Raw genomic sequence first — 12,525 nt, forward strand, 5'->3', positions numbered from 1 at the left:
AGTGAGGCATTAAAGAATGTATTGACTGTCGACTCCATAAACGTCGGCGATATTTGTTTTGTTGTCGCAATTTTTCAATAATTAAAAATAATGCAATAACAATTTTACGACAATGTACAACTGTTGCAATAATTTCATCTATCTCATCTATCTCATCTATCTCATCTATATTTAAGCGTGCCGCTTCTATGAAACAAATTTCAGTTGCTCAGTCCGTACGAAAACTCGCACCGTGTGAAGCCACGGCCAGTAGCACTGCCAGTACCATTGCTCGTACGGTAGTAAGTAAGAAAATCCAGTTAAAAATCCAGTAAGAAGAAACGTATTGTCTGCGGCAGGCTTTAAATGTGGTTACTGTGGCTGGACTGTTTGGTTACAAAAATGAAAGAATTTCTCACAGTTGCCTTGCAAACTGTGATCATTTATTCATGGATAACAATAGAAATCTCTTTATAGATGGTATGTATGCTTGTGTGTGTGTATATATACATTTGATTTAATTGATGCTTAGAGAATGCTATAAATCTTTACCAAATTGCGCATCAAATGTATGTCAATAGAGCATAATTTGTCCTCGTTTATTAAACTTAAACTGAATTATTTTAATTTTTTAGAGACACATTTGCATAAGACAGATTGCAACACTGCCATTCAAATAGATACTGCTAATAAAGAAAATATTGCTCAGAATTTTGAAAGCACTGCCCACAATAATTTAATAGAAAACATAGACGAAGATTTAATAGCTACAGTAAAAGAGAGACCAGCCCTGTATGACTATCGAATACCCGTAAAGGAACGAGGAAGGAAACAGAAAAACCATTTGTGGCAGGAAGTCAGCGACTGTTTAAAAGGTACCATTTATATATATTTAATTATGTTTCTTTATTTACGAATACTTTATCTCTATGTGCACCCGCACAGCATGTAATAGGGTGACACTCTTTTGGACATAGCACGATTGGACACCAACCAATCATCTTGACTTATTTAACCAAACCAACGGAAAAACTCTAGGCATCGGCCGCTGTGAGTGGTGGTGTCCAATCGTGCGATGTCCAATCGTGCGCACCCCACGTAATATTGCAACAATATTGCAACAATATTATGATGTTGCAGTAATATTACAGCAATATTGTAGTATTGTTATGATATTGCAGCAATATTGCAATATTAGAGTCCTATATAAAGAGGGAAGCGACATTGATGTCCAAAGCTCTGATTGGTAATCTGATTGATACTTGATTGGCTAAACGAGCAGCCATATTGTGACTACAGCTGTTTGCAGAATGATACGAATGGTGTTTGATGACGTTAGAGCGGTCCCAAAATGGCGGTGGCGGACTCAATTGGACACTGAAGGTTGTGGTGGAGGTTTGATGTCGCTTCTCTCTTTATATAGGACTCTATTGCAATATGATATATCATATTAAAATATTGTAATATTAAAATACAGTAATATTGCAGAAATATTTGAATGCGATATATCGCATTATAATATTGCTTTGACATTGCAGCAAAATTAAAATATGATATATCATAATATAATATTGCAGTGATATTGCATAAATATTTGAATGCGATATATCGCGTTATAATATTGCTTTGACATTGCAGCAATATTGCAATATGATATATCATAATATAATATTGCAGTGATATTGCATAAATATTTGAATGCGATATATTGCGTTATAATATTGTTATGACATTGTAGCAATATTGCAATATAATATATCATAATACAATATTATACATAATACATAATACATAATACAATATTACTATGACATTGCAGCAATATTGCAATATGATATATTACCAAAGGAAAAAATCAGAAAGGAGGCTTTCTAATAACCCGTAAAACAGAAGTAGCTTTTTAAGATTTCTAAGATGATTGCCAAATCATTAAGCGCCATTATTTGAACCTCTATTCTCGTGACCTCTACACAAGATTTATGGGTGTCCCAATATACAATAAGTGGCTACCCCTTTTTATTTCGTAAACTAGCAGAGATAGACCCAATACATATAATATCAAATTAAATGGTTTAAACTAAACTTTATTGTTAGCACAATGGTTACCCGCACAACACATAATATTGCAACAATATTGCAACAATATTAAGATATTACAGTAATATTACAACGATATTGTAATATTGCAATAATATTGCAGAAATATTAAAACGCGATATACCACACTGTAATATTGCTATGACATTGCAGTAATATTGCAATATGATATTTCACATTGCAATATTGCAGTAATATTGTAGAAATATTAGAATGCGATACATCACATTATAATATTGCTATGACATTGCAGCAATATTGTAATATAATGTATCATATTACAATATTGCAGTGATATTGCAGAAATATTGGAATGTAATATATTGCATTATAATATTGTTATGACATTGTAGCAATATTGCCATATGGTATGTTATATGGGTGGGTCCCGATAGCGCACATCCCGATAGCACACAAACACTCACAATGGCAGATGCCTAGAGATTTTCCGTAGGTTGGGTTAGATAAGTCAATATAATTGGTTGGTGGGTTATCGGGATGTGCGCTATCGGCATCGACCCATGTCATATTACAATATTACAATGGTATTACAGAAATATTAGAATGCAATATATTGTATTAAAATATTGCTACGACATTGCAGCAATATTGCAATACAATATTTCACATTACAATATTGCAGAAATATTAGAATGCAATATATTACATTATAATATTGCTATGATATTGCAGCAATATTGCAATATGATATATCTAGATAGCATACAATATTTATGATAAATATTAATAAATGTTTAATATAAATATTTTTCATATATGTTATAAAAATATTTTATACATATTTTATGAATTACATGACAAAAATAATTATAAAAAATTTTTATCCAAATGTTATTAAAATATTTATAAAATATTTTTTAAATATTTATGTTAAATAAAAAATACATATTTATTAAAATATTTTAGAAAATATTTTAGAAAATATTTATAATAAATAAAAAATAAACATTTAAAGTAATAATTTATAAATTTTTTCTTATTTAATTTAATTATTGCATTATATTAACATATATTTTCTAGTTGCATTTTTATTTAAACAAATAACGTGTATTGACCTGATCTACCAGTTATATATCAGCTAAGTGTTCACAGGTCATCACAAAAGATTAGTTTGCAGCGATCTTAGAGGTTAAGCAACGTTGACCGGAGTTGCGACTTGGATGGGTGACCGCTTGGGAATACCAATATTACTGCATTATCTCATTAATGTTGCTGAAACATTGCTGCAATATATTATATCCGCAAAAATTAGTCACAGGAATATTATTGCAATACCTCAGAAATATTACTAAAATATTGCAGTAATATTACTGCAATAAATTTTTACGAACATTATGTAGTACAGCAATATTACAGCAACATTATTGAAATATTGCAGTAATATTACCATAACCATTTTTTGCGGGCGTAGTATATTGCAGCAATATTACAGCAATATTTTTGTAATATTTTTTAATACTATACAGTAACATTAAAAAATATTGCTGCAATATCTTAGTAATATTACTGAAATATTACAATAATATTACTGCAATAAATTTTTGCAGACATGTATTGCAGCAATATTACAGCAATATTACTGAGATATTGCAGTAATATTTTTATGACCATTTTTTACGGACATAATATATTGCAGCAATATTACAGCAATATCTCTGTAATATTTTTTAATATTATACAATAACATTAAAAAATAGTGCTGCAATATCTCACTAATATTACTGAAATATTGCAGTAATATTACTGCGATAAATTTTCGCAGACATTATGTATTGCAGCAATATTATAGCAATAATGCTGCAATATATCCTTGTAATATTACCGCAATATTAAAATATTACAACGATATTGCAGCAATACTACGTGCTGTACGGGCACAAACGCACGCGCGTACACACACACACACACACACACGAATGTCAATTATCTAACTTTTTCTTATTTACATTTGTAGGTTTCTATTCTGCTGCAGAAGCAGAAAAAAAAGGGCTCTATTTAAAAGACTGTAACAGAAAAGCCAGAAATACAATAAAAAAGAAAGAGAGCTTTGTACAAAAAAGTGGGGCAGCTGATTTACCTAAAACTTATGAAATTAAACCGTCCTTTCGTCATTACAACGCCATGACCTTTTTAAATGATACATTGGAATATCGACAGTAAGTTGAAGAAAAATGATAATCCAACCAACTAATTATTAATATTTAAACAAATAGTATTATTACTAATTGTATTATATCATAATAACTTCCTATCGTTTATTTTAGAACCGTTACATCCTTGAAAAAATCAGTAGTTGAAAATCAAGTTTCCAATATTCCTTCTACATCAAATGCTACATCAAATGACAACTTTGACAATTTTGACGACAATGGCACTCTTATCTCCGATGATAATTACACATCAATATCTAGCGTCTCTCCAACAGCATCTACATCAAAAAGTAAGAATTTTATTATTCAACTTGCATATTTATGTTTGTGAATGCATGATTGATTTTTGCACTTGTTTGTTTTGCAGAGAAAAAAAGGATTAATGCAGAAGACTACGAAGAAGCTCTTCTTCATTCTTTGACAAAACCTTGTGAGCCAAATCCTATTGACGGATTTGTATCACGGTTGGTGTACACATGTGAGACAGCGTTTGTAACATATGTTATGTATTTATATATTATTACTTACCAATGACGACATGCTCCTTGAACATAAAAATACTGATACAATCGACAGAAAAATATTTTTTAAATTTGTTTCTCACTTGGGACACGTGTTGTCTGCGAAAACATTTCACGAAAGTGAGGTTAATTTTTCCGTTTTAATTCCGTTACGTCAAACATTCATACGTGGGGAGCCCAGTCGTCAAAAATCGGAACGGAACTGAAACGGAATTGCTCTGATTGACTGACCACCCACCATATCTCCTTTCCGTAACTGTTCCGTTCCATGGTGGAAGTATAACATGGTGTGCTCAATTTGGCTAAACCACGCCCCTTTTCATGGCAAAGTGTCTCTTATTCCTGAAGGCTGCCAACTGTGAAAAAATGAAATATTTAATGTCGGAAAGTTGCTGAACCTAGATGGTCGCATCTTTGTCACACGTACGAGTGCGTGCATTGCGTCTTTTTCTGTCATACCAGCGCCGCCAGCGTCATTGCTCCAATTTCAGCGTCTTTGCTTCATAGCGTCCATAGTAACAACACGTGTTTTGAGGTTATTTTTTAAACTTTATTGTAAAATAAAGTGAAAATGGTACGTTGTGTAGTGAAATCGTGTAAAAATTGTAACGAAACATGCTTGCCAGCGCAAGTAAGCTTTTTCCGATTTCCGGAAAATGCAGTAATGCGTGAAGGCTGAATTCAGAGAATCGGAGAGAGTTTTATGCCGAAAAATATTAAGAATGGTAAGTCTTATTAAATATTATTAGCCAATGTTTTGTAATGACATTATTTTCATTGCAATTTGTATTACACACACAGGCACACACACAACATTCCAATACTGTTCCAAAAGAAAATATTGTAAATATTCGTATCTTAATAGAGCAACCTAACCTAACACCAATTACTTGATATATATACTAACCAACAACTTTCTATTTAATTATCTTAACTTTTGCAATAAATTTAAAGAATAGTATATTAAACTGATACAATATCTTTCAAGATAATTAAATGTACGTATCATGTATACATTTATACGTATTGTCGAAATTAAAATAATTTAATAGGAAGTTACATAGCACACATCAAGTGCTTGATGTAAACTAAGACAATTGTTAACTTATTAATTGTTAACTTAACTATTATTCTGTCATTTGAATTTTCAGCAAATATATGCTTAGCACACTTCACAGAAGATTTGTTTGTGAGAAGTAAGAAGATTCGACCTCCTATGGACATTCGAAGACAGTCGCTTTTGCCGTTCCAACATTATTGTTACCAAAAACGGAAAATAGGTAAACATGAATAAATAATAATTGATGTATTAATTACTGAAAAATACATTCTTTTTTTTGCATAACATTATCAAAGTAACATTTATGTTTTCTATTTTAGTGACAATGAAAGTAATATGGACTTCAAAGTCATAGCCGAAGATTTTCCGCTTCCCGTTATCCACGAAAATGTACATGCAGTCTTCCGAGTTACTCGTCAGCCCTGATGATCCATCGAATATACAGGAATATATGATAGATGTAGAATCACCGAAGGATCGATTTAGAAGGTAAGAACAACATTGAACGATTACTGATGATAGTAATTTGCTATCTTAATGTGCCACGAAATTCTTGGTATATACAATAAACAATGATGTTTTGTTTTTTTATTACAGTAATCGAAGGTTGGAGGAAACATATGCAATGTGTTGAACGCCACCAAAAACAAGAAAAAAATGAAAAAAGTCAAATAGAACTTTTAGCTCTTAGCTTTTTAACTTTGAAATGTATAAAATAATAAATAATTATGTGTATCTAAAAACTGTATAATATAAGAATTGTGTATAATAAATTATTATATTTATCATGAAACCTGCATAAAAAATAATGACTTATTTCTACACATTTTGTCGGTAGAGATTGTCTTAGTCAGTTCATTCAAAAACAGCAACACGTGGCTCAAGCATAAAATCAATGAATATTATTTAATTTAATTTAACTATCTTAACTATTTTTTTCTTTTCATTCTTAATGAAAAAATATCTTCAAATTTTAATAATTTTTTATTTACAAAAAATTGATATTCTGTAATGATTTGTGGACTTAATAATTCTATTTATTTCTTGTTTTGGAAAAAATTCTTGTATATCAATAGTTGTTTTTTAAATTTTTAAGAACTTTATTTTTTATTATTAAAATTACCGTAAAATTTATTACGATATTTATATTTGTAGTGTTATTTCAAATATTATTTTATTATTAAATACTATTAATCTTTATATTTTACACAAACTGTTTAATTTTTATTAATTTTTTACAATGAGCGCAGTTAGTCTTTCGTGTCGTGTTGTATTTAATAACATTTATTTACAGCGGTAACTATCTGCAAGAAAAGAGACAGAGTGAAAATAGAAAACGTCCGACAAAGACAGTTATATCAGGTGTACAGACTTTAGAAAGTGAAATACTTCAACTTTTTACAGCTGGCAGCCCTCTGGAATAAGAAGCAGAAAAACGACGGAGAGCGCAGATTTTAGAGAAAGAAGGCTGCAAATTGAGCACACCATGCTATCCCTTCCACCATGGTTCCGTTCCGCTATTTCTTCCTCCGTCGGGATCATGGTGGAAGGGATAGCATGGTGTGCTCAATTTGCAGCCTTCTTTCTCTAAAATCTGCGCTCTCCGTCGTTTTTCTGCTTCTTATTCCAGAGGGCTGCCAGCTGTAAAAAGTTGAAGTATTTCACTTTCTAAAGTCTGTACACCTGATATAACTGTCTTTGTCGGACGTTTTCTATTTTCACTCTGTCTCTTTTCTTGCAGATAGTTACCGCTGTAAATAAATGTTATTAAATACAACACGACACGAAAGACTAACTGCGCTCATTGTAAAAAATTAATAAAAATTAAACAGTTTGTGTAAAATATAAAGATTAATAGTATTTAATAATAAAATAATATTTGAAATAACACTACAAATATAAATATCGTAATAAATTTTACGGTAATTTTAATAATAAAAAATAAAGTTCTTAAAAATTTAAAAAACAACTATTGATATACAAGAATTTTTTCCAAAACAAGAAATAAATAGAATTATTAAGTCCACAAATCATTACAGAATATCAATTTTTTGTAAATAAAAAATTATTAAAATTTGAAGATATTTTTTCATTAAGAATGAAAAGAAAAAAATAGTTAAGATAGTTAAATTAAATTAAATAATATTCATTGATTTTATGCTTGAGCCACGTGTTGCTGTTTTTGAATGAACTGACTAAGACAATCTCTACCGACAAAATGTGTAGAAATAAGTCATTATTTTTTATGCAGGTTTCATGATAAATATAATAATTTATTATACACAATTCTTATATTATACAGTTTTTAGATACACATAATTATTTATTATTTTATACATTTCAAAGTTAAAAAGCTAAGAGCTAAAAGTTCTATTTGACTTTTTTCATTTTTTTCTTGTTTTTGGTGGCGTTCAACACATTGCATATGTTTCCTCCAACCTTCGATTACTGTAATAAAAAAACAAAACATCATTGTTTATTGTATATACCAAGAATTTCGTGGCACATTAAGATAGCAAATTACTATCATCAGTAATCGTTCAATGTTGTTCTTACCTTCTAAATCGATCCTTCGGTGATTCTACATCTATCATATATTCCTGTATATTCGATGGATCATCAGGGCTGACGAGTAACTCGGAAGACTGCATGTACATTTTCGTGGATAACGGGAAGCGGAAAATCTTCGGCTATGACTTTGAAGTCCATATTACTTTCATTGTCACTAAAATAGAAAACATAAATGTTACTTTGATAATGTTATGCAAAAAAAGGAATGTATTTTTCAGTAATTAATACATCAATTATTATTTATTCATGTTTACCTATTTTCCGTTTTTGGTAACAATAATGTTGGAACGGCAAAAGCGACTGTCTTCGAATGTCCATAGGAGGTCGAATCTTCTTACTTCTCACAAACAAATCTTCTGTGAAGTGTGCTAAGCATATATTTGCTGAAAATTCAAATGACAGAATAATAGTTAAGTTAACAATTAATAAGTTAACAATTGTCTTAGTTTACATCAAGCACTTGATGTGTGCTATGTAACTTCCTATTAAATTATTTTAATTTCGACAATACGTATAAATGTATACATGATACGTACATTTAATTATCTTGAAAGATATTGTATCAGTTTAATATACTATTCTTTAAATTTATTGCAAAAGTTAAGATAATTAAATAGAAAGTTGTTGGTTAGTATATATATCAAGTAATTGGTGTTAGGTTAGGTTGCTCTATTAAGATACGAATATTTACAATATTTTCTTTTGGAACAGTATTGGAATGTTGTGTGTGTGCCTGTGTGTGTAATACAAATTGCAATGAAAATAATGTCATTACAAAACATTGGCTAATAATATTTAATAAGACTTACCATTCTTAATATTTTTCGGCATAAAACTCTCTCCGATTCTCTGAATTCAGCCTTCACGCATTACTGCATTTTCCGGAAATCGGAAAAAGCTTACTTGCGCTGGCAAGCATGTTTCGTTACAATTTTTACACGATTTCACTACACAACGTACCATTTTCACTTTATTTTACAATAAAGTTTAAAAAATAACCTCAAAACACGTGTTGTTACTATGGACGCTATGAAGCAAAGACGCTGAAATTGGAGCAATGACGCTGGCGGCGCTGGTATGACAGAAAAAGACGCAATGCACGCACTCGTACGTGTGACAAAGATGCGACCATCTAGGTTCAGCAACTTTCCGACATTAAATATTTCATTTTTTCACAGTTGGCAGCCTTCAGGAATAAGAGACACTTTGCCATGAAAAGGGGCGTGGTTTAGCCAAATTGAGCACACCATGTTATACTTCCACCATGGTCGGGATGCACCCTTACGCAAATTCCGCTTCATGGGACCGTAGGAACAAAACGTTCACGTACCGAAAGCAGCAAAACGTTCGCGATTGGTCAGATTTTCAATACGCGCAATCCGCGATACGCCTGATACGCTCCATGGGACTGCACCCTGACAGCTGGCGGCGCGGAGGTCCAATAGCCGTAACCGTAAGAAATTGACCAATCATGATCGATTTATAGAAGGATAGTCGACTATGATTGGTAAATTTCTTACGGTAACGGCTATTATAAACCAACCCTTAAGGGCCTCGCACATGAAATGCATAACGTAACACAAGCACAACATAAGACCGATGGGCCAATGAGCATCCAGCATAAAGTCGCCGTATTGATTTACATAACATTTTCATTGGTCCGTCAGTCTTATGTTATGCTTATGTTATGTTATGCATTTCATGTGCGAGGCCCTTTATCGCTATCATACTAGCTATTATAAACTGCCCCTTTACAGATTATGGTAACGGTTTTATGGCTACGGCCACCGGATTAAGGTAAAGGGCCTCGCACATGAAATGCATAACATAACATAAGCACAACATAAGACCGATGGGCCAATGAGCATCCAGCATAAAGTCGCCATATTGATTTACATAACATTTTCATTGGTCTATTGGTCTTATGTTGTGCTTATGTTATGTTATGCATTTTATGTGCGAGACCCTTAAGCCTGTTCTACAATAGCAGTAAACACAAGACCGTAAGGTTGTAACGTAAGAAATGAAAATTTTTCATTCGCTTACGAGCTCTTAAAACCATGCCTTACAACCTTACGGTCTTGTGTTTATGCTATTGTAGAACAGGCTTTAAGGGCCTGGCACATGAAATGCATAACAGAGCATACTCATAGCATAGGATCTCTGAACCAATGAGAATCTTATATAAATCAATATGGCAACTTTATGCTGGATGCTCATTGGTCCATCGGTCTTATGTTGTGCTTATGTTATGTTATACATTTCATGTGCGAGGCCCTTTAAGGGCAATTATAAACCAACCTTTAATCGGCGTTGGCGCAAGTGGCCCTTATAGGCCTAGTTTACACCGAGCACTTGATACGCGTACTAACTCATAACTTTCTATTAATTTATTTTACTTTTGACAATGCGTGTATACATAATACATATATTTAATTATCTCGATTCATATCGTACCAACTTAATATACTATTTTTTAAATTTATTTCCAAAATTAAGATAATTTAATAGAAAATTACTAGTTAGTACGCGTATCAAGTGCTCGGTGTAAACTAGGACATAGCTTTCAGTACTGGCAGTGAATTTCGGAACGCAGCCTAAATGTATGCAACTGTATGCAACGATCATATCCATTAAACATAACATTCCAATTCATTTCTGATATGCTTTTTTTCTTTAAATACTTTTGTTGCCTAAAATATAATTATTTTTTTACATGTGTACATTATATAATACTATTACAGTTAAAAACATGTATGATATTTCGAGTAATGCAATACAAGCACCAGTACTAAATTCTCTCATCACACACACACACACACACACACACACACACACACACACACACACACACACACACACACACACACACACACACACACACACACACACACACACACACACACACACACACACACACACACACACACACACACACACACACACACACACACACACACACACACAGCCGCGCGCGCGCGCGCGCGGGCACGGCAATAAGAAATATTGCTACATTTGAATTAACAATATAACATTTATTTATTGAGATACAGTCTATTACTCTGACAATTGGAAACACGTATTATAACTGTAAATAAATGTGACCACGTAACGTGAATGATGGTCATAATGTCTTTCCAAGCAGACGCATCCGAGAGATTACTGCCACAATAAGCTGTAAAAAAAATTGTTACAAAAAGGATTTTTGTTCTAACGTTTCCGGATCTTCCGGAGTTAAATTTTCTAACAATCGCTTACTTCATAAGTGTTAACTCAGGCATGCCTGGATCTGCACCCTTGCTAAATCCTAAAAATAAAATATTCAAACTGTTTAACATCTTTGTTTGAGAAAAAATTGACATATTAAGATGTATAATAAAATTGAGAATCTAACCTAAAAAGAGAACAGCAGGAATAAAGCCCCACTGAAATACGAATTTGCCCACATTCATGACGATGACTATTCTCTGTTTCGTGGTCGGACTTAAAACCATTTTAATTGTCTTTTGATCTTTGGTACCACGCAAGGCCAACGCAATATACTTTTGTCAATGTCGTCTCAATTCTTAAATAGTGACAAGTCTGTGCTGTCCACGAGCCTCTAGCAACCACAGAACATAAGCAACGCAGCAACGTGCCAAAATCACAATGCCAAATTGGCCAAATTGTACCAACCTGTACCCTGTAATTGTGTATATGTATGCATATACGAACCAACCAGTATATGTTGGCAGCGATGCCGCTTTTATTACGCATGCGTATTGGAAATACACAAGTAGCGTATACGCACGTAAAACGGAATAGAATTTTCATCATTTCTAATTTTATGATCCCTAGATTATTATTTATATATAGACGATACATAAAACATCTCTGAAATTATTAAAATAATATTGGCTGAGGTGATATTTTTTGCAATAATTTCTTTACAGTTTTTTTAGGGAGGAAAAGGGTTAATATTTAATAATACGTGATATTATTTAATCTCGGTCAATTTAGAATTGTGTTATGATTGAAAATTAATTCGGCGCGCAGTTCACTGAACTTGAGGAAAGTATATAAAAATCACATAGACAATACAAGCACGAAAACCTAGCTACGACCGTAATAGGCATTCTTGTTCAAT

The 12,525-nt window shown here is 32.1% G+C and overlaps 2 protein-coding genes and 3 long non-coding RNA genes across 5 annotated transcripts; 2 read left to right on the forward strand and 3 right to left on the reverse strand.

The window, feature by feature from the left end:
• Nucleotides 1-392: 392 nt before the first annotated feature.
• Nucleotides 393-4,795, forward strand: LOC113006328. The gene is made up of 4 exons (XM_039450262.1): nucleotides 393-854; nucleotides 4,052-4,253; nucleotides 4,362-4,537; nucleotides 4,615-4,795. The coding sequence occupies exons 1-4, from the start codon at nucleotides 551-553 to the stop codon at nucleotides 4,779-4,781; spliced, it is 849 nt and encodes a 282-aa protein (XP_039306196.1). The 5' UTR covers nucleotides 393-550; the 3' UTR covers nucleotides 4,782-4,795.
• On the reverse strand, nucleotides 4,323-5,279 carry LOC120357996. The gene is made up of 3 exons (XR_005574969.1): nucleotides 5,196-5,279; nucleotides 4,776-5,124; nucleotides 4,323-4,525 (listed from the first exon to the last, which is right to left on the reverse strand). It is a non-coding gene; the product is annotated as an uncharacterized LOC120357996 (long non-coding RNA).
• Nucleotides 5,280-6,032: 753 nt separating this feature from the next.
• On the forward strand, nucleotides 6,033-6,478 carry LOC120357997. Its single transcript, XR_005574970.1, has 3 exons — nucleotides 6,033-6,048; nucleotides 6,149-6,317; nucleotides 6,426-6,478. It is a non-coding gene; the product is annotated as an uncharacterized LOC120357997 (long non-coding RNA).
• Nucleotides 6,479-8,223: 1,745 nt separating this feature from the next.
• Nucleotides 8,224-8,668, reverse strand: LOC120357998. Its single transcript, XR_005574971.1, has 3 exons — nucleotides 8,654-8,668; nucleotides 8,385-8,553; nucleotides 8,224-8,276 (listed from the first exon to the last, which is right to left on the reverse strand). It is a non-coding gene; the product is annotated as an uncharacterized LOC120357998 (long non-coding RNA).
• A 2,745-nt stretch (nucleotides 8,669-11,413) lies between these two features.
• Nucleotides 11,414-12,110, reverse strand: LOC105203121 (mitochondrial import receptor subunit TOM7 homolog). The gene is made up of 3 exons (XM_011171884.2): nucleotides 11,794-12,110; nucleotides 11,658-11,706; nucleotides 11,414-11,574 (listed from the first exon to the last, which is right to left on the reverse strand). The coding sequence occupies exons 1-3, from the start codon at nucleotides 11,891-11,893 to the stop codon at nucleotides 11,559-11,561; spliced, it is 165 nt and encodes a 54-aa protein (XP_011170186.1). The 5' UTR covers nucleotides 11,894-12,110; the 3' UTR covers nucleotides 11,414-11,558.
• Between the last annotated feature and the right edge of the window lie 415 nt (nucleotides 12,111-12,525).

The sequence above is a fragment of the Solenopsis invicta genome, chromosome 6 (genome assembly GCF_016802725.1).
Source record: "Solenopsis invicta isolate M01_SB chromosome 6, UNIL_Sinv_3.0, whole genome shotgun sequence".
NCBI classification, from domain to species: Eukaryota; Metazoa; Arthropoda; class Insecta; order Hymenoptera; family Formicidae; genus Solenopsis; species Solenopsis invicta.